This window comes from Spermophilus citellus, assembly GCF_964194105.1.
Source record: "Spermophilus citellus genome assembly, chromosome: 15".
Lineage (NCBI taxonomy): Eukaryota > Metazoa > Chordata > Mammalia > Rodentia > Sciuridae > Spermophilus > Spermophilus citellus.
In genome coordinates, this window is record NC_138195.1 from 42,572,311 (window position 1) to 42,598,386 (window position 26,076).

General features: G+C 40.4%; 1 protein-coding gene across 1 annotated transcript; it reads right to left on the minus strand.

Annotated features, from left to right (window-relative positions):
* Positions 1-4,431: 4,431 nt before the first annotated feature.
* On the minus strand, positions 4,432-5,571 carry ATOH7 (atonal bHLH transcription factor 7; the record flags this gene model as incomplete). Its single annotated transcript, XM_081267665.1, has 1 exon — positions 4,432-5,571. One exon carries the CDS (start codon positions 5,569-5,571, stop codon positions 5,113-5,115), a length of 459 nt encoding a protein of 152 aa, XP_081123791.1. The 3' UTR covers positions 4,432-5,112.
* Positions 5,572-26,076: the final 20,505 nt, after the last annotated feature.

Here is a 26,076-nt window from a genome sequence, read left to right on the forward strand (position 1 = left end):
ACAACCCAAATACATCCCATCTAGCCTGTAACTAGCAGAAATTTTAGATCCTTATTAGTAAAAAGGCCACCTCATTAACTAAGAAACTGGCTGCACTGGATGTTTAGAAAGATAGCCTATTTCCTCTCAAGATCTACAAAGAATAGAAAGTCAACACAACCAGTTTCGAACAATGAAATTAATGGTGTAATCATAGATCTAGTTTAATTAAGTGATTTTTCCAATCTTGGCAACCCATTAGAATCACCAGGGGAGCATTTAAAGATCTGTGCTTAGGCCTCACACTGGAGAAGTTAAATCAATTCTTGGAGTGGGGCCCTAGGCTTGGATACTGTATCCAGGACTCCTGAGGTGTTTTTAGTGAGCAATTGGGATTGAAAGCCACTAAGTTAATTGGCTGTTCCCATTTTGGTAGTCCCTTTGGCTTTTATATGGTCCCTCAAGAATTCTGACCTTAGGATTTGGTACCTCAACCTTCAGATGGCATGCAAGGAGAGCTCCTATATAATAGCTGGTCAAACTGAAGCCCTACCTGGGGCAGGTCTTCCTTTATTATTTAATACCTGCTCTTAGGATGTCTTCTAGCACATATTACTAATACTAAACTATTGAAGGATTCACTTATGTTCTGGTCGGAATGGTTTAGGGATTAGAGCTTGTGTGTTCTTTTTGGCTACCTCGCCAAAGGCAAGGAAAGTATTGAATAAGATGTGAAGGAATAGGTACTTGATAATATTTGTTGGTGAGAAAAGGGAGCCCAGGTACAAAAATATTTTTGAATTTCAATACATTCTGTTGTCAAACTAGAAAGAAAATGAATTTTCAAATGTGAACAGTATAAAAATAACTGAGGCAACTTTTAGATTGCTAGATAATCTAAACTCTATGATGTATAATAATACATAAATCTGGACTCTGAAAGATTTTATATGCTTTATCTGAGCTCCTAATTCATGAACCATAAATGCATCTCCCAAAATACAGCTTAAGGAATTTTATCAAACATTGACTTTGATCATCTTACTTTTCCTTCAGTGTCTTGCAGCAAAACAAACAGTACAATTGGGTGGAAAGTTTAGGAGTTTGGTAAGACCTAAATTGCTTCTAGAAATTTCTAAAACATAGAAGCAGACAGCTAAAGTTACAATATTTAAGAGACAAATTTCCATTTTTTGAGAAAGTGAGGCTATGGAAAGAGACTATGGGATTAGAATCTCATCATTTTAATTAAATTTATTATTTCATTAAGAAAGTGTTTTTAGGGGCTGGGGTTGTGGCTCAGTGGTAGAGTGCTTACCTCGCACTTGTGAGACCCTGGGTTCGATCCTCAGCACCACATAAAAATAAATAAGTGAAATAAAGGTATTGTGTCCAACTACAACTAAAAATAAATATTTAAAAAGAAAGTGTTTTTAAACTTATAGCCAAAAAAATAAAAATTTATTTAATAATTATTCTGTACAAGGTCCTATACTAGAAGCCATAGAGACATAATGAAAAGTATGGTTCCCTTTCATAAGGCATGAGAGTAAAAGAACAGCTGAATGAATGGAGGTACCATTTTTTGAGATGGGAAATAGTGGACCAGAACTAGTTTTGTTGAGGTCTGAATTTGGGCCATGTTAATTCGAAATGCCTACTAATCATTCAACTAGAGAAGTAAAGAAGACAGCTGGATATGAACCAAGTTGTAAAATTTGGGATTTAAGAACATATTTGGTAATCGTGAACATAAAACTGCAACCAACCATTTCCCTGTGAGTAGATGATGCTACACTTAAGGAGGAAATATAAAAAGGAAAGGTCCAGAGAGGAAGATGTGAACCCTACCTGAAAAAATGACTAAAGATCTTAAAATACTTATGAGAATTTCTCTGAGGAACATACATTTTTAGCACTAATTTTATTCATTCTAAAACTTCACAAACTTAAGGTTATCAATGAAGCTTTTTAGGTCTAAGCAAGTAGACTGTTGTGCCCAGGTAGTGACTTAGGCATTGCCTTGAGTCTTGCTGTCAACTCCAATGTAGGCTGCAGAGTAGAAAGATATCTTGGGGTCCTCACTTCTAGAGCTGTGTTGTTTTTCTGCTGTACTACACAGCATCTTCCAGATAAAAGAAGGTGAAATATTTTACTCTTTAATCTGCAGTAAAAGAACTCCTGAATGCTCCTATTAACTGATATCAGATGGAAAAAGAAATTCACCATCAGTCTTCCTGTGGATGCCTGGGGAAACACATGTGATTTTGTAAGATAAAGTTTCTTTCCCACATTACAAACCAAAATAGGGTTTTTTTGTTTGTTTGTTTGTTTGTTTTGTTTTGTTTTATTGCATATCAGGAATTGAATCCAGAACCTCACATCCTAGGTAAGCTACTACCAAACTACATCCGTAGCCCTACAAAATGGGTTTTGATAACTAGGTATAACTAAGAAAATAATTTTGATGAAAACATTCTGTAGAAGATTGCAAATAGGAGACTGTAAGTTTGGGTTTTGGAATCTATAATAGAAGGATTTGGAAGATATCATTGTTTTTGTTGACTTGTGACAAATTCCAAATGCACAGGTAACTTAGAGATCTGCTTTTCCTAATTATGAGCAAGACATTTACCCAAATGCATGTGATGAGTTAACCCAACAAGTCACTCTTTACATGAAGAGTTGCTTTATGAATGAATGAATGGTTAAGCAAATTTATAAAAGTAATTCAAACAATACTATGTGCATTATTTGGTTCCTTTCCCCCACATTTTTATTGGTGCATTATAGTTGTACATAATAATGAGATGTATTGTTACATATTCATACATATACTCAATATAACAATATAATTCTGCCAATATCATTTGCCAGTATTTCCCCTTTCTCTTCCTTTCTCCCACTTCCTGGTTCCTTTCCTTTATTTTACTGATCTTCCTTCCATTTCCATGAGATCCCCAACATCCCACCTTTCTTTTCCTTTTTCCTCTCCAGCTTCACTATGAAAGAAAACACACACATCCCTTGACCTGAATTTGGCTTATTTCATTTAACATAATGTTTCAAGTTCCATCCACTTTCCTGCAAATGACCTAATTACATCTTTCTTTATGGCTGTATATGGAGTTTTATTCATTCCTTCATTTATGGATACTTAGGCTGGTTCATACATGGTATGCATGTATCACTATAGTATGATGACCAGTTCTTTAGGATAAATACTGAGGAGTGATATAGCTGGGTCTTATGGTGGTTCCATTCCTAGTCTTTTGAGGAATCTTCATACTGATTTCCATAATAGTTGTACTAATTTACAGTCCCACCAACGGTGTAAAAGTGTTCCTTTTTCTCCACATCCTCCCCAGAATTTATTATTGTTCATATTTGTTGTTGGTGGTGGTACTAGGAATTGAATTTAGGGCTGCTTAACCACTGAGTCACACCCCCCCCCCAATTCTTTTAAAAAATTTTTTTTTTTTTGAGACAAGTTCTCACTAAACTTCTGAGACTAGACTCAAATTTGCAATCCTTCTGCCTCACCCTTCTGAGTCACTGGGATTACAGGCTTGGGCCACTATGCTTGGCTGGACATTGTTTGTATTCTTGATGACTGTCATTCTGACTAGAGTGAGATTAAATCTCAGTGTATTTTGATTTTCATTTTCCTAATTTGTTTTGCTCCCATTTTGATTACCCATAATGGTAGTGAAGGCTTTATCACTCAAACTTTCACTGATTAAAAGAAAATCACAGATATGGTGGTGCACCCCATAATTCATCTGAGGCAGGATTGCAACCTCAAGGCCAGGCTCAGCAACTTAGTGAGACTCTGTCTCAAAATTTTTAAAAAAATAAGAAGGATTAGGGATGTAACTCAGGAATCACTTCCACAAGCAACTTTTCTTTAGCTGGTGGGGGAGGATACTGGGGATTGAACCCAGGGCACTCTATCACTGAGCTATATCCCTATCCCTGCTTATTTTTTATTTTGGGACAGGGTCTCCCTAAGTTGGTCAGACTGTCCTCAAATTTAGGATCCTCCTGCCTCAGCCTACCGAACTGCTAGAATTACAGGTCTGTGCCACTGCACCTGGTTACAAGCAACTTTTTTCCCAGTGTTCATTGTAGAAATATATATACATATATACAGATACATATTCTTATGTATTTACATTTATATGTGTACATGTACTACATATTATATATTCTTACATACATGTAGGAATAAACATATTTGAGTATTTGGAAAGAATTTAGTAATTAACTTAGTAAGAAAAATAAGATTGAGGAACTACATGTCTTGTTATTTAAAAGCTAAATATTATTTTGATTTAAATTTTTTTAAATGCCACCAAAAATGTTTTTCCAAGATAACAAGAAAACTTTCAAATTAATTACTTATACTTTCATCAGTTTGACTATTTTGACGAAGTATTAGGAAACAGCACATTTGCTGATTTGTGGGATTTAGATTTAAACATTACGCATCTTTATTCAGGGAAACACTCAACATATTAGGAAACTAGCAGAGTACTTGGCATGAAAAACAAACCCCATTATTTATATTTTACAAAATCTATATTTAATAACGTGTACACAGGTTTAAAAAATACAGAGCAACCATGCCCAAGAACTCTACCAAAAGGCGAAAGTCTGATTCTATTTGACGCATGCACACACGACACACTGGGCATAAATGCATTTACACGACGGGAGGGCAGCTGTATTGAGCCTACACAAGCAACGCATCATGTAACTTCACCCGAACCCGACAAACTTACAAAGCTTAAGGTGATTATTTCTCTGAGGACTGAAATTGCAGTAGAGCCTAATCCTATTTTCTGTTAAGCTTGTTTTCCCCTCACAGTAGTCCAGGAGAGGGGATAGGGCATTATTATCAGAGCAATGTAATTCACAAGATTCATTAATGAAATCTACAAAATACAGAAAAGGGAGATGCAATAAAATGATTGCGTCCGTAGGTGTGATGATACGATTGAAAGTAACCTGGAAGTTTATTAATTTGATAGGAAGAATCCTTGGCCACCGAAAGACACTGCAGCTATGTGAGGGGAGTCTGCAGCGGGGAGCGGGATCCCTGGGCATTTCACCCTCGCGGAGCCGAGCGCCCTAACTGGCCATCTGGAAGGGCTCCGGCTGGAAGCCGAAGAGCCTCGGGCCGTACGGCTCGCTCTCGCCCGGCAGCTTTGCGCCTGCGAACGGCAGGTAGTGATCGTGGCTGAAGTGCTCACAGTGGAGATTGACCCAGTCCCGCTCCGAGCCCAATCGCTCGGCCTCGGCCAGGATGCGGGTCAGTGCCATTATGTAGCTCAGCGCCATCTGTAGGGTCTCGTACTTGGACAGTTTTTTATCCTGGCCCCACTGGGGCACCACCCTGCGCAGACGGTCGAAGGCTGTGTTGAGACCCTGCATGCGACGGCGCTCGCGCGCGTTGGCCGCCAGGCGCCTGCGCGCCGCGCTCTCCAGCCGTCCGGCTCCGGCACACGTGCCCGCGCACTCGGCACCGCCCGCGCACGGGGGCGCGGCGCGTGCTCCCGCTGACGGGCCGCAGGGTTTGCAGGACTTCATCCCCGGCCGAGAGGTGGGAGGGGTGGAGCTCAGTCGCAGGCTCTGGACCTGTGCGTGGAGTTGCCTATCCAGCTGCTCCCTAACGTCGCTCTTCTTAGCAAATAAGTCACAAACAAAATAACTCACGTGCAAGCAGTCTACAGTGGGGAGTGCGAGGCTCGGCCTTCGGTTCTGCTGATTGACCTGAGGCTGTCTGATCACTTACCCAAATGCAGGGGGAATCGAGAGGCTCAAGAAAAAGTCATTTTTCCCAACGTGAAGTTGAAAAACAGAAGGAAACCTTGCAGCAGAGTTTAGTGTGGCTGGTTCGGGGAAGGCCTTTGCAGTCCTCTGAGAAAAGCCAAGGCTGGCTTCCAGGACGATGAAATCTCTTCCGAAGGAAGAGATCTAAGGAAGGAGCGCTTTTACCGCAAGCAGTAGCAGTCGGAGAGCGCGGGATGAATCTTTGAGGGAGGAGAATTTATAGTCGACGGCTAAAGGAGGGAACAGGTGGTGGCAGGTGGGCGGGCGTCCCTCGGCTTCCATCTCAGCACCTTCCTACCCTGGGAACTGCAGGGGGGAGGGGGACGACGCACAGCAAAATCCTGACATTACTGCCTTGTCTGTTGAAGTTTCTCCAAAGCTATGTCCAACACTAACTAACACACCATCTGGAGTGGCCTGGCTGTCCCCAAAAGAATAACGAGGTGGGGGGTGGGGGAAGAGCTTGGTCCATCTTTTCCCATATCAGCAAGCAGCTTACATATCAAAAACTTGGCTAAGATTTTAAATTACTAGAAATTATGTGGAGATGTTAATCTTGGAATTATGAGATAGATGTATCAGAAATCAAGTATAGGCTAGCTTTGTTGAGAAGTGTGTCAATTTTGCATAATGGTGATCTAATATGTTGACATTTTTGCTTTATCTGCTAAATAAATTGGAACAAATCAGCAAGTCCTAATATCGTAGACCTGGAATTTTACTGTGCTGTTTTCTGCAAAATCACTGATTATATCAAAAGATATTAACGTGTATATTTAAAGCTTTTATTATTCTAATTATGTAATTGCATTGCATGAGTTCAGTTATCTAAGCAAATTAATTCATTATCTATACTTCATTTCCCCATTCATAAATGTTTGTGGGGTATACATGGAGATGACAACTTATTAATGATTTGACATTTAAACCTAAAAAGCTAATAATGCACTTAGGAGTGCAAAATTCAAAAATCTAAGTAATCTGTGAGGTTTAAAAAATAATTCCTATTGAAAGATTTTTGCTGATCTCATAAGGCTGAAAATATTTCATATAACTTAAATGGTTCAGTTATGTTACCAGTCCTCAGGAACAATAACGAAGCCCTGATTTTCACTACTGGTAATGATTATATGATTTATACAGGAAAATTATTATTTTTATTCTCTCATGTCAGCTTGTTTCTTGTTCTTAAGAGGACTCAAGAGACTCCAAATAGGTCTAATCCAGAATCAATTCTGGATATTTCAGAAAGACCAGATAAGTTATTTTTTCTTTTGCATTATGGATATGTCAGCATTATTTTTGGATATTTTGGATTAATTTAATTATCAACAAGCTCTCACAAATCAAGTCTTTTAACTGTGACTTGCTTCCCCCGTCATTGCCTCAGACTTAACCCCATTGTGACTGCCCTGACTCCAAGTCCCATCTTCCCATAAATAGTTGATTAATCCCCAGCTGAAACGATGACAATGAAATGAAGTTGAATAACATGAAGACAATAGGATGCAATTGAACATTAATGATCTTCAGCATGACAGATGTTGAACACAGACTTTTGCAAGGAGCCACTCAGCTCTGTTACCCTGAGTCCTAAACGGTCTTGGTTAGGAACAGCAGTCCTGTGACAACAAAGACTATGTTATTTAGTCATCAAAATGTCAAATATATGAGGATTTTTTCCCCCATTTTTCTTGGAAATCTGCCCTGTTAATGCTATTGCTTCTCAAGTTCATTTATCTAATCTCTTTCCCCTAAAGAGCTCCCTCTGGGCTGCTCCATGGAATGTTTCTCTGCAAAATGTGCTCCTTCTGGTTACAATTGTACAAAGCAGTAATGACATGTGTGCTTTTGCAAGTCATGTACCTGGGTTTTACAAGTCATATACCTGGGTTTTGCAAGTCATGTACCTGGGTTGCAAGTCATGTACATGAGCATAGCCCATGTACCCAAGCATTGAAAGCATTAACTCAAAGAGAAAAAGGAAATGGCACTATGTGAACAACACAACTAGATTAGAACATAAACTAGAAGATAACTACGACATGAAATTGATCCAAGGATAGAGAGTATTGCTGAAATTAATGGGCTTATGAGCATATTTTAAAACATTCCCCAAATGTATCCTGAAAGACATTATTAGTATTATAAAGATGCTTCTGGGGAAAGGATCCCACTATCAAATAAGTTTGGGAAACACGTGTACTACATCTCACTTGGTGAGTCATGAAGCAGAATTGGCATGGGAAAGTTTCTGAGAAATCCTGAAGTAAAAAAAAACTAAATGAGGCTTGGGTTGTGATTGTAGATTGCTTGCCTAGCATGTGTGAGGCACTGGGTTCGATTCTCAGCACCACATATAAATAAATAAATAAATAAATGTTAAAAAAAAAAAAAAGAAACCTATTGACTTCAGCATTTCCTAGACCTAGACTTCAGCATTTGCTTGAACACAGACTCTTTTTTTTTTTCTTTTTTTTTCTAAAAGGATCTATTAACATTCCTTGGACAATTTTCCAAGCTTGTTCTAGCATCTTCCATTTATTTTGTAGAGGAGGAGACTGAGATCCAGATACTGAACACTGTGCTTGAAGGCATGAAGCCATTTAATGATGGGATTAAAACAAGAAGTCAAATCTTCTGCATCCTTTGATTTTAGACGCTTTAAAATTATGAGATCACTTAGGACCCTTATTTTGTAATGGAGAAACAGAGATCCAGCCCAGTCAAGCAAGTCATGAATAAAAGTTTCAGGAATATAATTAGAAAGGTAGTGCTTAAAGGATAATGTTTTTATATTACAACTCTAGTGTCTAGCAGCAGCTTAAAAATAACAAACCAGATAAAATGACTGGAAAAGTAAATTAGATAAATGATAGAAAATGATCAGAATGAGCACATTCCTAGTGAATAAACTCATACTGATCATGTTCATCCCCTCACTTAAGAAGAACAGAAACTGTTCGATATTTTGTATGTAGAATGGGTTATTTTTATTAAAAAAGAAAGAAAAAAAGAAACATAGCATTTGGACCAGAAGAACCTAATTCAAACATAGCATTTGAACCTTTGCACGTCAGACTAATTTCCATAATGTTCCTATATTGAGGCTAAGATCTTATCAGTTGAATGGACAGTTACTGTTATTAAATAAAGTTTATAAGAGACCATTGATCTGAATTGGTTCCTGTATTGGGCCCCACAGACCAAACCAATATGGAGTCATTCATGCTAAATGAAACTAATTGACTTAGGAGTATACTCATATAACAAATGGCTGACTGTCAATTAGTTATAGCAGCAAAGCTTTAGTCAATCCTAGGCAGACAACTGATTAAGGTAAAAGCTACAACCAATTAAGTGCTATAACTTCTGTTTTCTATCTGTAATTACTATTTGTAAGTACTATCTAATCATGTCCCTGGCCAAAGTTCTTTGAACATGTTATGATTCAGAAGCCTGCCTAATTCTAGAATCATAAATAAAAGACATAAATATAAGATCTGATAAGTTATTGCAGTTTTGTGTTTTGACACTATTATCTGGTGGCCAGTCAGAAGTTAAAATTGGTGGGTAAAGATATGGAGATGGCAGAGGGCAGGGCAGACAAGAAGGAGCTTACACCTGTAAAATGGGTAGAAAATGGGAGAAATACTATCTTAGAGTTAAAAAACATCAAAGGTTGGGAATTATTACACATGTGGAATAGACTCCATGGTAAACATTCTTATATTATTCAAAACCGTATTTCATTTTTAAAATGGAAGATCTTAGCTAGGTGTGGTGGTGCATGCTTGTAATCCCAGTGACTTGGGAGGCTGAGGCGAGAGGATTGCAAATTTGAGGCCAGCTTCAGCAATTTAGTGAAAGGCTAAGCAACTTAATGAGACCCTATCTCAAAATAAAAAATAAAATGGGCTGGGGATGTGGCTCAGTGGTTAAGCGCCTCTGGGTTCAATCCTTGGTACCAAATAAATAAACAATGGAAGCTCTAAAAAAAAAATACCAAAAAACAAAAATTCCACACCATTAAAAAAAAAGAGGCCCCCAAAAATGTCTATCCTGAAATTTTTAGAGAAAAATATGGAAAAGAAGACTAAGCCTTCTTTATGAAGGGTGTGGAAATCAGGGAGCTATGGATACTCAAAAGACAAAAAGGTAAGCCAGCAAAAAGGAATGATAAAGTTGAGTTTCACTTACATTTTATTAAAGGCCACAAGTAGAAGGTGTTAAGAGCTCTTGTAGCTTTATAATGTAGTTACTAGAAAGGAAAAAAAATCCCCAAATGATTAGTATGTAGAGAAAGAGGAAGGGAGAGACCAGGATTGATTTCCACTCCCTTCTGCTCAAAGGTCCAGGAAAAAGAAAATCACAAGGAGGGCAGAAACTAAAAAGGGAAAACTAATAATAGGATCCAGAAAAAAAAAATGGCAATGATGTGAAACACTGTCCTAGGCCACAGAAGTTATCACTCACCAGAAAGTACAGGCTTTCCAAAAGGCCCCAAGTGGATTCTCTAACCCTAGTGACTACACACTTCTTGAGAATTCTGATCCAGCATCCTGCTTTCATTTCCAGCTGCCATGAGCCACACTGATTTGTGCAGTTTGAACTCTGCCTTCACTCTTCTTGCTAATGGATGATCCTCCTCCTCCTCCTCCTCCTCCTCCTCCTCCTCCTCCTCCTCCTTTTAATTCTAGATGCACACAATGCCTTTACTTTGTTTATTTATCTTTATGTGGTGCTGAGGATGAAGTCCAGTGCCTCACACATGCTAGGCAAGCACTCTAACAATGAGCCACAACCCCAGCCCCACCCCACCCCCAATGGATCTTTGCAGCTTTGGAGTTCCTTTTAGATCCTTAATCTCCATCAACTAGTTGAGCTGTATGCTCTCTCTTTTTTTTTTTTTTAAAGAGAGAGAGAGAGAGAGAGAGAGAATTTTTTAATATTTATTTTTTAGTTTTCGGCAGACAACATCTTTGTTTGTATGTGGTGCTGAGGATCGAACCCGGGCCGCACGCATGCCAGGCAAGCGTGCTACCGCTTGAGCCACATCCCTAGCCCGAGCTGTATGCTCTTGAGTAAATCACTTCTATTTCTCCATCCACAAAATGGGAATCATAATGCCTACCTCACAGGCAGCGCTGAACATTAAATGAGATTGTGCTTGTAAAAGATTCTGCCTGGCCTCTAAAAAGGCCATCCTTTAAACAACAACTCAGAATACATATACTAAACATTTTATAAATGATAATGAAAGTAAACATATCAGTTTCCACAACTTTTGGATGTAATTAATAATTTTTGAGCCTTGTACACATAAAGCTAAATTCACACATAAATTCATGGTGTGGGCTGGGGATGTGGCTCAAGTGGTAGCGCACTCCCCTGGCATGCGTGCAGCCTGGGTTCGATCCTCAGCACCACATACAAACAAAGATGTTGTGTCCGCCGAGAACTAAGAAAAAATAAATAAATATTAAAATTCTCTCTCTCTCTCTCTCTCTCTCTCTGTCCCCCTCTCTCTCACTCTCTCTTAAAAAAAAAAAAAAATTCATGGTGTGAATCCTGGATTTTTGACCTTGGACGCCTTAACCTCTCTGTGTCTCTTACTTAACTGTAAAAGAAGGTTAATGATAAAGTCAATTTCATGGAACAGAATTGAATGAGTTAAGCTGGGCACTGTAGCAAACACCTGTGACTCAGCAGTCTGAGGCAGGAGGATTGCAAGTTGAAGTCCAGCCTGGCAACTTAGTGAGAATCTGTCTCAATTAAAAAATAAAAAGGGCTGAGGATGTACCTCAGTGGTAAAGGTCCACTGGGTTCAATCACCAGTACTGAAAAAAAAAATCAAATGAGTTGCTCTTTGTAAGCATTTAAATCTATGCCTAACATACAATTAAATTCAATATAGGTATTTGCTTGAATAAACAAAATGACCTGTTGCAATTTTCCAGGGTGCTCCTTGTGCTCATTTTTGCTTCCTTTTTCTCCATTCTTTAGCGCTTATACCACAGAGTGATCAGGGGAACAAGAGGAAGGAAAATTCAAAGGAGTTCATTAGGGTTTTGATATTGGAGCAATCTGAGCTTGAAATATCAGACAAAAGATGAAAGTCAGCTCAGGCAAAGCTTTACTGGGTAGTAATTTAGTGGTTTCATCATAGTTTGAGGTTCAATTTTACAGCTGCAGACACATATTTAAGTGTAATTTTGAGCCCCATCAGCCCTTGCACACTACCCTCTTTTCCCAAATAGTGGCACCTTCTCCTGCCCAGCATTATGGCCATCCTCAGACCCCCTGCAAAGCCCAAGATCATCAGAACGAGGACTGAGAAGTTCATCTAAATTCAGAATAAATGGTAGAAACCCAGAGGTATGGACTACAGGTACAGAGAAGATTCCAGGGCCAGATCTTGAAGCCAAACATTGATTATGGAAGCAATAAAAAAAAAAAAAAAAAAAAAAAAGCATATGAGTCTTGGTCCATAACTTTAAGGAACTGGAAATTCTGCTGATGTACAACACATCTTACTGTGCTGAGATTAAAGTCAGTCATCAGACTGATCAATTTCAATGCCAGGCTACACAGCCAAGAAAATAAACAGAAAGCTCATGTGAATATTTTATTTGTGTTTAAATAAGACCATAAAAACTACCCCCAAGAAGTAAAAATTTCAGGAGATGCTTTACTATCTACTGTGTTTATCAATCAAGGCCCTTCCTAATACTGAGGTATTTCAGAAGACAAATCAATAATCATGATATTCCTTCATGAGTGTATTAGTCAGTTTTTTGTTGCTATGACAACCCCCCCAAAAAAAAAATCACCTTAAAGGAGGAAGGGTTTATTTCTAGCTCAGAGTTTCAGAGATCCCAGTCCACGGTCAGTTGGCTTCATTCCTATGGGCCTGTGGTGAGGCAGAGCATCATGGCAGAAGGGTATGGCACAGGAGAGCTGCTCACCTCATGGCAGCCAGGAAACAGGCAGCACAAGATAGAGTCCCATCTCCTACACTTTCCACCACTTCCCAATAGTCCATTCAGCTATGAATCCATCAGTGGTCTGATTATTTGATGAGGTTAGAGCCTTCATGATCCATCACCTCTGAAAAGCCCCACCTCTGAATATCACTACATTGGGAACAAGCCTTCGATACAGGCACCTTTTGCGGTCATTCCAGATCCAAATCATAACAACGATATAGTCCATGAGTGCTGGACTGTCCTGTGGTAAACTTAGGCTGGACACTACATTTCTCAGAATGCCCTTTCCTCTGTGGTTCCAGACTTGGGTTGGGCAAAAATAAAGTTGTATGAGCTCTGGGAGGCAGAAGTGAAGCCATTATTCTGTGAAGACAATTGGTTAGAGTCCTCGAGACAGGCACAGAAGTGCCTATGGAACTATTTGTCCTTGTTCTCTCTCATCCTACCCTCCCAACCTCTGGTCCTGTGAGTCGACAATAAATGTTTCATGTGAACTTACAAAAGTGGGAGCCACAAAGAACCTGACTTCTATACCAGCCCCTACACCCAGTCCCACCTTAGCAGCTGGTCATGCCTGGCTTCCAGATACTCCTGGAAGCTCTGACTTGTTCACCCAGCAGCGCTGTGCTCTGACCCTTTGACAATCTCTTTTGGACCTTCATGTCTCTAACTCCTCCCCTACCTGTGTAAGATCTGATCCTTTTGCCGTTATACTCACCATGACTTTGCTTTTCTGGTTGGACTCTGATTGAAGCAAGGAACATTTCATGCAAACCACAGGACCTTACCTCATATTAGAGACTCTCCACACCAAAAGCCAACTATCGATTAGAGGTTTTATCTCTCAGACAGTAATCAGGGTTTCCATTCGTTCAGCCCTTTGCTAGGCAAACAGGGAAAGACAGCCTTTAGGCTGTTGGAATTCACAATCCATTTGTACAAATGAGATTCAACACGTTATAAACTACCCCGAGCAATAAATCAGGTCTTACTCATTAAGAGGCGCAGAAGAGAGGACACTAAGGTATAGGAAAAGAGTAGACATTTCACTGATTCTTGTTTTACCTCATCCTTTAAATTTCGGTTTTGAGGTCTGTTTTATAAAATATAAAATATCCATGCATACACTTATATGTGAGTATGTACTCGTCCTGCTCCTGCTTCCCCACCTTTTGTGGTAGGAGGACATGACCAGAAAAATTGAACCCACTCTCCTAGGTATGAGGCAGTACATAGTTACTATCCTTAGGAGCTCAGGGCCATGGATCATGCTCTGGAGGAAGAAGGAGTTCAGCTGGTGGCCTGAAATGACACCACTTCTTACTTCCTTTTGGTGTCTCTGATGTCATCTTTACAACTGTCCCTTCAAAAGGCTGCAGTTTCTCTTCCTTTCCTCCAACTTGGGGCTTCTTCACTGTTGCCCCATCTGCGTCAAATGCAATTTCCCCAGATCTTCCTGTCTGGCTCCTGTGTCATTCAGCTCCTACTCTATCTGGTGTTCAGTTTCCTTAGTGTTTTGTTTGGAAACTTCAGAAATTCAGGAGCTTCCTCTGTACTGTTCCTAGCTGTACCTTTAGCACCTAGAATAGATGATCCAGAAATACTGATGAAAGAAAAAAAGCAAAGGAAATGGAAAAGATAACTGAAGGGATTCACACAAGGGGCGCGCAGTCCCTGTTCACTTAACCACACAGCTCTTTTTCCTCTTGCTTATAGTCCCTTTTGGGGGAATCATGTCCTCCAAAATCAATAGCCCCAAATCTGCTGTTTTTGTTTCTGCTGTGAAAATGTGGCATCCGCTGTTTTGCAATGAGCAGGTGGCTTACTTTCCCAAAGGGTGGCTCTGTTACAATCCAGGTTTCATGCAGTACCTGAGTCAGCTCAGTGTAAAAGCCCAGAGGCTTCCCTGGTGGGCTGATGTCGGCTCCCTGCCCCAGGGGGAAGTCATTTTCTGTTTATTTTAGTGCTGTTGGCAACCCCCCTTCCCCCGCCCCCCCCCCCACACCTTTGGTACTGGGTGTTGAACATAGGCAAGTGTTCTACCACTGAGCTATACCCAGCACACACAGCCCCGCCTTTTTCGTTTGAGACAGGTTGCTCTCAAACTTGTGATCCTCCTGCCTCAACCTTCCAAGTAGCTGAGATTACAGATGTGTGTCACTGCACCCAGTGAACTGATTTTCATTTGTTCAACATTTATTTATTGTACTTACTATGTGCCAGATACTGTTCTAGGCACTAGGCATAGTACTGAATGATCTGAATACTTAAAATTGATATTGTTGTTATCTTCCTTTAAAATGTATTTCCTGTTTTTCCAAATAGGTTATAAGTTCTTTGAGGGAGGGGCAAATTTTAGATATCTGGGTCTTGCTAGAATGTTTAATAAATACATATATGCTGCTTGGTTAGCTAAGGCTTCCTAAGGCTGAACTTGAACTAAGGAAACCGATATCATCACCATAAAGAAACTCATTGAGGGAATATTTGCCAAATGCTTACCAGGTGTTAGTGCCCAACCTAACTATCTCCTTTGAGTGGGGACTCTTAAAATCCTCATTTTGTGGCCAAGAAGCCTGTGGCCCTGGGTAAACTGATAAACACAGTGGTCAGATTTGAACCCAGATTTCTTCCTCCACTGATGTCCTATACTGGGCTCAGGGGTTCTTGTCTGGAATAGCTTCCATGACAGGGCTAGGGACTGCCTAGACACATACCCAGCTGCTTCCCTGGTCCTGATTCCAATCCTATCAGCTATTGAACATGTGGCGGGGATCGAGGGGGAGAGAGAAATAAGAGACTTAGATATGAATGTGGGGGCAAGAGTCCTCAAGAGGGACCACCAGAAGAAGTTATGCTATTAATTCATAATGCGAAGCATGAAAAGAAGCCTAAGGGAAGTTCTAGTAGATCATGTGGATGTCTACCATAAGCTAAAGCAGTGCCACTAATTCTGGGTACATCCTGTAGAAGTGAGTAGGGGCTGGACCAAGGGCAGCTATCCGGGACACGCTGGTTGGTCATGGGAAAGAGGATGTGCTCCACAACCAGAGATTACAAGCTGCACTGGTCCTAACAGGGACTTGTGTCTTCAGCTTTGCTGCAAAGTTACACAATCCTTGATGACACCATTGTGGAATGTTTCCCCTTTTGAGGAAGCTGGGAGAGAGATTTTGATCTCTTGCTCAAAATGTCGCCCAGCTTCAGAGCTGTCACTAATAAATGAATCCAACTTCAGTGGAAAATCTTAGAGGAAGCCTTTTGGAGAAGATGAGGCCAGAGCCTTCCAGGCTGAACCAGTGCCCAAACATAGAGTAGAAAGATGTGTACCAGGGAAGAAGCTATTTCCAGTGATGATGGTGGGAAACCCAGGGCCTGCTTCACGGTAAGATTGGCAGAGCTGAAGCTACATTCCAGCTCTTCACTAAATGTAATATTGTAGTCACAAAGGATCAGTGGAACTTTGATATTTAAAGAATTAATACTTCAGTGTCACCTGTTCTCAAGGAATCCCATTTAGTCATTTTGTGTAGGCACAAATTTGAGTCCCAGATTGCCAGAGGATTACCAAGGAAAAGATCCACCTGGTGAACCAACTGGCATGAGCATCTCTTGCAGCCCTTTGCCTCTTGGGTCTGATAGCTCCGATAGCTTCTATGGGGGATAGTTTATGTTATGACGATTTTTGCAAGGTTAAAGACTTCAGAAGATCTCTCACCCTGCACAAAAATCAGCTCAAAGTGGATCAAAGACTTAGACACTAGAACAGAGACCCCCTGCACCTAATAGAAGAAAAATAAGGCCCAAATCTTCATCATGTTGGCTTAGGACATGAATTCCTGAACAAGACTCCTAAAGCATAAGAAGTAAAAATCAAGAATCAATAAATGGGATGGATTCAAACTAAAAAGCTTCTCAGCAAAGGACACAATCAATAATATAATGAGAAAGCCGACAGAATGGGAAAAAATCTTTACTACACACACCTCAGACAGAGCACCAATCTCCAGGATACACAAAGAACCCAAAAAAATTAACACCAAAAAAAAAAAAAAAAACAAATAACCTAATCAATAAATGGGCTAAGGAACTGAACAGACACTTTACAGAAGAAGAAATACAATTGAAAAAATGTTCATCATCTCCAGAAATTAGAGAAATGCAAATCAAAACTACTTTTAAGATTTTTATCTCACTCTAGTCAGAATAGCATTTACCAAGAATACAAGCAATAATAAGTATTGGTGAGGATGTGGGGGAAAGGCACACTCATACATTGTTGGTGGGACTGCAAATTTGTGCAACGACTATGGAAAGCAGTATGGAGATACCTCAGAAAACTTGGAATGGAACCACCATTTGACCCAGCTATCCCACTCCTCAGTTTATACCCAAAGGACTTAATATCAGTATACTACAGTGATACAGCCACATCAATGTTTATAGCAGCTCAATTTACAATAGCTAAACTGTGGAAACAACCTAGATACCCTTCAATAAATGAATGGATAAAGAAAATGTGATACATATACATAATGGAATATTACTCAGTCTTAAAGAGAATGAAATTATGGCATTTGCAGGTAAATGGATGGAATTAGAGAATATCATGCTAAGTGAAATAGGCAGATCCCCCCAAATCAAAAGCCGAATGTTTTCTCTGATAAGCAGGGGCTGATCCATAGTGGGGCGGGGGGATAAGGAAAAATGAAGGAAATTTGGTTTGGGTAGAGAGAAGTGAAGGGAGGGGTGGGATTGCGGGGATGGGAAGTACAAGATGGTAGAAAGAGACAGACATTATTTCCCTATATACATATATGATTACACTAGTGGAGTAACTCTGAACCATGTACAGCCAGAGGAATGGGAAGTTGTGCTCCATTTGTGGATTATATGTCCAAATGCATTCTACATAAATAAAATTTTTTTTTAAAGAGAGAGAGAGAGAATTTTTTTTTTAATATTTATTCTTTAGTTATCGGCAGACACAACATCTTTGTTTGTATGTGGTGCTGAGGATCGAACCCGGGCTGCACGCATGCCAGGCGAGAGCGCGCTACCGCTTGAGCCACATTCCCGGCCCATAAATAAAAATTTTTAAAAAGAGTTCTTGTAAATGTCATAAGCCTATTGTACAAAACCTCATCCTCTCTCTTTTTTTTTTCAAAGTTTTCAGTAGGAAAGACTTATCACATAAGGTTCTTTCAGAAGCAAAAACAGTAACAGTCTTAGTGGAGGTTCACCAGATTGGACAGGGGAATGGGGGAAGAGATGGGGACAGGAATGGGAAAGACAGCGGAATAAATCGACATAATTTTCCTATGATCATATATGAATACATGACCAATGTAACTCCACATCATGCACGACCACAAGAATGGGAAATTATACTCCATGCATATATGCTGTATGCTATGAACAAATCAACAAAATGAAAAAAAAAAACAGTCTTTGGCAAATTTAAGCAAAAATTAGGGGATTTATAGGGAAAACACTAGAATAGCTCACTCAATCAAGCTTAAACCAATTCTTTGTCAGGCCATGAACAAAAGCAGCTTGGGACCTAGTCCTCGAGCACTATCACAAGAGGACTCTGCTCCAACCACTTGTCTATTCCAGTCAAGTTTTCAAAAATCTAGGAGAGGGGCTGGGGATGTGGCTCAAGCAGTAGCGCGCTCACCTGGCATGTGTGCAGCCTGGGTTCAATCCTCAGCACCACATACAAATAAAGATGTTGTGTCCGCTAAAAACTAACTAACTAAATAAGTAAATAAATATTTTTAAAAATTCTCATTCTCTCTCTCTCTCTCTTAAAAAAAAAAATCTAGGAGAGAAAATTTGATTGGCTAGTGTTACCGCTGTTGACCGGTGAAGAGTCCTTGTTTGTTGACCGGTGACGAGTCCTTGCTTCCCCAATGTTGAAGAATAACACCAGAGAAGCACGCCGAGGCAAGGTCAGAGTAGAAATTAGAAGTTTATTAAAGGACAGCAGAAAAGACTTCTCCCGAGGAAGAAGGGGACCCAAGAGGTGGAATCCGCGGAAGTGCGGTTGTCTCCCCTTTTTATAGTTTTGGTGATGGAATGTAAGGGGGAAGGGTTGGGACACAGGTGGGCCAAACAAGTAATCTGGGCCGGAAGGACTTCATTATCACTTCTTCGGGATGGGCTATCTCCCAATCTGTTGGGGGCTGTTTCCTGGGTTCCATTAACATTTCTTTGGGGTGGACTTTGGCCTAGGGACTTCATTAACATTCCATGAATCATTCTCAGCATGGCCTCCAATTTAGATTTCACTGATATTAGACCCGATTTACCTAACTACACTGATTACCTAATTTTAAATCTGGCTTCACTAGTTTGTCAGGTGGCTCTAGGTTTAGCCAGAAAACAGGACAAGGAGCATCAACATGGTCACCAGGGGACCTGCAGTTAGCCAGAAGCCACTGTAGTTGTGGCTACTTGAGAAAGACAGACCGGCTCACCCAATGATGGGACCCCACTAACGCTGTAGACTAAGGAAGAAAGTAACCAAGCATCATGCAGAAGTCGTGATTCTGACTTGGAGCGGTTCTTCTGGCTGCCATCTAATTGTCTGGGAGAACCGGCCCTGCATCTCCTGTCCTCCTCACCTAGCCCTATCCAGAAGTAGGGCTCTGCACTCCAGTGTCCACTGCAATGAAATTGCCTTTGATGGGGGAGAAGAGAACGTGAGGCACATAGTGTCTGGGATTCTGTAATTTCTAGATTCTCTAACCTTGAGAATATCATCAGAACATAAAATCTCCCCACAGAAGATTACGCCAGTTATAAGGCCCAAGAGGCAAAGGGCTGCAAGGAGGTGCTCATGCCAGTTGGTTCACCGAGTTGATTTACTCCTTCTCTAATCCTCTGGCAATCTGGGACTCAAATTTGTGCCTACACAAAATGACTAAGTGGGCTTCCTTGAAAACAAGTGACACTGGAATATTAATTCTTCAAATAACAAATGTCCACTGGTCCTTTATGAACTACAATGTTAGTGTCTGGCTCTAAAGAAAACAACCCCATCCCCAGCTACATAAAAGCTTTTCTCCATTTTGTGGGTCATCACTTGGTCTTGATTGTTCATCTCTCTCCTTGGAATGATTTAAGAAATACAGCAGAAGTCATCACCATGACCATTGCTGGTTCCCTGAGTTCTGGTTCTGTTTAGACCCAAGGATTGGCTTGAAGGCCTTCCACAGTGATAACCAATTTATCACAGGGTGCAGCCAAAATATAGCATATTGGCTGGATCATCATCTTGCTGATGAAAAACAAGAAAGATTAATGAGTCAGAACAAGGGACAAATGAGCAAGTGAAAGAATTCCCACACAACTTTAAGAACTTTAACAGTTCAATGGTAAAAATATTAAAATTTAAGATTTTATTTGATTTGGGGGATTGAATTCAGAGGCGTCATACCACTGAACTACATCCCCAGCCCTTTTTATTTTTTAAATAAGTGCTCGCTTCGGCAGCACATATACTAAAATTGGAACGATACAGAGAAGATTAGCACGGCCCCTGCGCAAGGATGACACGCAAATTCGTGAAGCGTTCCATATTTTTGTTGCTGGGAAAACTGGAAATCCATATGCAGTAGAATGATGTTGAACTCGTGTCTATCACCCTGCACAAAGTGAATCAAGGACCTAAGAATTAGACCAGAAACCATGCACCTACTACAAGAAGATGTTGTCCCAACAATCTAACATATTGGCTTGGGAATTGACTTCCTTAACAAGACTCTGAAAGCACAAGAATTAAAACCAACAATCAATAAATGGTTTACGTCAAACTAAAAAGCTTCTTCACAGCAAATGAAATAATCAAGAACATGAAGAGAGAGCCTACAGAAATGGAGAAAATAATTTCCAAGTACACCTCAGGTAGAGCATTAACCTCCTGGATCTATAAAGACCCCCCCCAAAAAAAAATTAACACCAAAACAAACAAACAAACAAACAAACAGATAACTCAATAAATAAATGGCCAATGGAACTAAATAAACACTTCACAGAAGAAGAAATACACATGTTCAATAAATATATGAAAAAATGTTCAACATGTCTAGCAACTAGAGAAATGAAAATCATTCCAATTTCTTGTCAGGAACATGCACATAATTACAAACAAAGGGTTGACAAAAAAAGTTGAACACTGTTATTCTGCCTCTGGGAAGTCCAATATAGACAGAGCAACTTGTCTGGTTTTCCCCAGACTGAGGGGTTCCTGGGGTTCGGATCTTTCTGACAAATTGAAATAGTCATCTGGGTATTCCTGATTTTACTTCCTTATATCATACAGGTAGCATTAAGCGTGTTGAAGATCAATTTCTTGTTCTTACAGAGGCTGTTTCTGAAATTTCAATAGGGCCCCAAAGTAGAAAACTGATAGTTATCAACGACATACTCAATTCTTCTCAGTGCCTAGATACTGCAGCATCTGAACATTTACTGCATAACAAGATGGAACTTGTGGCTTTCTAAGCCCATCAGATTCTGTTCCCTACTTGATGATCAAATAAATAAAGGCTCTGAAATAAAGTATTTAAGTGAATTTCTGCTTCAATAGAGTGACTCTGAAGTATGAATATGGATCAGTATGGAGGAGCGCCTTAAACCAGAGATAAAGTGTTATTTGGATAAGAAAACTCAGGAATTTATCATATAAGTAAATTCAGAGATCAAAATAAAATAAAATAAAATAAAAATTTTAAAGGTTAGGACATTAAATAAATAAATAAATAAATAAATAAATAAATAAATAAAAGGGGTCTCGCTAAGTTATCCCAGCTGGACTTGCAATTTTCCTGACTCAACCTGCTGAATTGCTAGAATTACAAGTGTGCACCACCACACCTGACAAAATTTAATATTTTAAAACTAGTGCTGCTCATTCCAGTCTTCTCTTCCTGCCTATTTTAACAAATTTTGAGTCCCAGATTGTTCATATTTGGCAGGAATTATTATCTTTATTGTCGCTTAAAAAATTTTTTTAGTTGCAGATGAACACAAAACTTTATTTTATTTATTTTTATGTAGTGCTGAGGATAGAACCCAGTGTGCCTCACACGTGCTAGGCAAGCGCTCTACCACTGAGCTACATGCCCAGTCCCTATTGTCACTTTGAAAACCTCAAATTTGTTTAAAGTGCATCAATGTGTCAGATACTCTATTAGGCTTGTTCAGCATATTATCTTATTTCCATCTCCAAAGCAGCTCAGTAAGGTGGGTACTATTATTATCCTCCTTTCATAGATGAGGCAATTCAGGCCTAGGGAGGACAAGAAATTTGTCCCAAGATCCTTTTGTGGGTGAGAAGTGGAACCTGGATTTACCTGACTATAGAACATAACCTCTTGACCACTGTGAAATCTTATGTTAATTCAAGAATCACTGACCTCTAAGAAAAACATGGAATCTGTAGACGGAACATAAAGATTCAGTATTGCTTGCAGAGGAACCTGCTTGTCTCCCTCAGGCAGGAGACAGTGTGTATGGCTCCAGGAGCTTCCACATAGTGTGCTGATGGTCACATCCCCAGTGCTAACCCTACCGTTACTCTGGCACTAGCCTCCAGGGAACAGACTCTTCAATTCAACCTATTCACTGGCTGCCAAGACATCAGACTCCATTGGAACAATTCTGGGAGGATGCTGGGAGCTCTGCCCTGCCCATTAGGGACTGTAAGTTTGTGCAAATAACCATAAAATTAAACCCACCCAGGGAGGGCCATTGATTTCCAATTGGCATAGTTTGCCAGATGCTGTTTGCTCTCAGAACTGCCTTGACCTCTACTAGTGACGCTGCCTGCCCTTGGTTTAGCAGGGTGTGTTCCCAGCAGGGAAGGCCTCTCCTCTAAGGCTTGCTGCTGGAACTTGGGATGAAGGCATGGTGGGCTCCCCATATGTTGCAGGGGAGAGGCCAGCCACACCCGTTGTCGGATTCACCCTCTTATCCAACCCAGGAGCTGAAGCCACCCCCAGGAGATTACAGACGCTCCTACCCTCAACTAATTAAATAGGTGGCCTCCTGCTGCTAAAAGGGAATGAGGGCGGAAAAACAGAGGATGCCTGATTTAACCAGGACCTGAGTAAGTAGCTCACCAGCCAGACCCAGAATCACCCAGGCGTGCTTAAAGAGTCTCTAATGGATCTGGGTGGTTCCATGCCTGAGACCTGGAGCTCCGTTTATTCTCAGTCCCTTCGTACTTTAGAATCATGTCGTCATAGAAGCTCTACATATAATTTAAAAGAATATTCTCGATTAGCAAACCTCTACAATTATTATCATTACACACCAATCCTGTGTTTAAACATTGGAGTAAACGTGGCTATTCAAACACATTTTTTTTTTTCCTCGTAGGACAACTTGAAGATGATTCTACCCTCTTACACACGTGTAAAAAGCAGGCTTCTGGATTCACAGTCAAGTGTTTGCCTGTGTTATCAGTGCTCAATCTAAATATCCATGGAGGTATTAATTTAGCTAGAAACTAAGATCATGGTTTGGATTAAGGAAATGAATCTCTTAGATTTTTTTCCCCCCAGGAGTTCAGTCTAAAGAGCAAGTTACTAGTTGCTTCAATTTTGTTTTTGCTACAAATCCTTTAGAAGAGGACCCGAGATGCAGAGGAAGGCAGTTGTAATAATGGTAAATTGGACTAAATTAAAATGATCCTAAGTCAAAGCACAACTAGGCCTCTTTGCCACCAACTTTTGACATTCTAATTAAGGTAAATGGTTATGCAAATCAAGTCAATCACTCTTTTCCCCCCATCAGCCTAGTGCCTGTGATTGTTCAAGTGAGGACAGTTGGTGGCATAATTAAAGCTCTCCTAAAAATTAAATGAGAATTGGAAGGTAGTCTCCAGAGATGCCCTAATTTGTGGGCAGCCCAGCACAGCTGTCCTTTTGTCCTGCTGCCACCAGGACGCCTCGAATTTCCCCATCAAGTAAAATAGAATGTGACACTTGAGGTGTTCTCAAGCTTCTGTCCTCAAGAGTGGAAAGGAAGACAGGAAGGAGTCCACCACACCAGGTTGCCTCCTTCAGAGAATGTTCTGCTGAGGAAATGGGTCTGAACCCAAGGGTGAACCCAAGCAGGGAGTGTAGAACGCATGCCTTTGTGGGGTACACAGGAAACAAAATTGGTCACGAATTGATAATAATAACGGCTGAAACTGCCTGATGAGCACTTGTCTTGTGGAGAGAGGTATGTTTTAAAATTTCCTTGACAATAAAAATATAAGCCCTGCTTGATGGCGAATGCAGGCAATCTCAGTAAATCCCAGTGACTCGGGAGGCTGAGGCAAAGGATCACAAGTTCCAGGGCAGACTCAGTAACTGAGGAGAATTTGTCTTCTCAGTGGTAAGCATCAGTGGTAAGCATCCTGGGTTCAATCCCAGTACCAATTAATTAATGTATTGCACTATCCAAAACAGGATTTATCATGGGGAGAGAGTTCTTTTTTCTTTGGGGGATACTGGGAATTGAGTCCAAGGGAGCTTTACCACTGAGCTACATCCCCAGATACTCCCACTCCCCTTTTGAGACAGGGTCTCACTAAGTCGCTTAGGGCCTTGCTAAATTGCTGAGGCTTGTCTTGAACTTGCAATCCTCCTGCCTCAGCCTCCCAGGTTCCCGGGATTACAAGCATGTGACTGTACCCTCAGGGAGAAAGTTCTTTTTTTAAAAACCTTCATTTTATTTATTTATTTTTATGTGGTGCCAAGTATCAAATCCAGTACCTCACATGTGCTAGGCAAGCGCTCTACCACTGAGCCACAACCCCAGCCCCAGGGAGAAAGTCCTTAATAGCAAAAGTCAACTTTAGGTTATCTTCTTAATGGAAACAAGTTATAGAGAAGCTAAATTTTTCAAAATATATTTTTAGTGGTAGATAGACACAATACCTATATTTTACTTATTTTTTTTAAGCTGTAGATGGACGCAACACCTTTATTTCACTTATTTAAATCTATGTGGTGCTGAGGATCAAACCCAGTGCTTCACACATACTAGGTGAGCACTCTACCACTGAGCCACAACCCCAGCCCGAGAAGCTAATTTTTAAAAATGGAAGTGCTGGTACACTCCTGTAGTTGCATCTACTCAGGGAACTAAGGAAGGAGGATTACTTGAGCCCAGAAGTTTGAGGCCAGCCTGGGTAACACAGTAAAACTCCATTTCAAAAAATAGATACATGGGCTATACTATTCTATTATTTCTCCTTTATCACTTCTCATCACATTGACATCACACCCCCAGATCCAGCCCTGGCTCTTCCCACTTTAGTATTCTTTCCTAGCTTGGAAGAGCAAAAACTGAGTGACTAGGAAAGAAATGGGACCAAGTGAGAGAGAGGCCAAGAGCCTCATGTAGGGGAGAAGAATGAGATCCCAATAGTCCTTCCAGAGGACAACTGAGATGTGAATATGAATTACTTCCATGTCATAAAAAAGCAATACAATCCCTTTTGACTCAAAAATAAAAAAAAAATAACTAAAGCTCCTAAATTTAATAGAACAAAGTGCCAGATAGTCAAGGAGCCAGTTCTCTCACAATGAACAAACTCTCTTGGCAGTCATGAGTAAAGATGGAATGGAAGAAGCAGTTGGTAGTTTTAGGCAGAAGTTTTTAAATATGGGGGGCCCTTCAACTATAGGAATCATAGCACAGGAGAGCCACAAGCCTTGAAGATTTGTCTTCCATGGTACAAAATGATGTTTTTTAATTTATGTTTTAGGAGCATCCATGCCAGGAGTGACAGTAATTGATGAGCTAGTGTAAAGCTGCCCCAGCTAGGCTATGCCCAGTGTTTCCTGGCTTTTGTTAGGAAAGCTTGAGAGAATCAGTGTGCGCTAATTAATTGGTCTTCAGGTAGTAACTAAATCAAAGGTATCTTGGGTACCCTGGGAAGCCAGTCTCCTCTTTCCTGAGAATCAATCAGCTCAAGATTGATGAAGGGCTACGAAGGTCAGGCTTAGAAACACGGAGCCATCTGCCAACTCTCTAGGGTTGGTACCTGCAGTAGAGCAATTTTAGAAGAACAGGTGTTGGCTTTTAACTTACCTCTTCTTTTCTTTTATGCTGAAATCATGATTTTAGCTGGAAAGAACGTCCAGTTGCTTGATGAAATTCACAAACTGTCTATTGTAACTTAAAATAACCTGACCCAAAGGTATTGCAATAACCTCAACTGGCTATTACACAAAGTCATAGGCCATGCATCCGACAGTGGCCACTC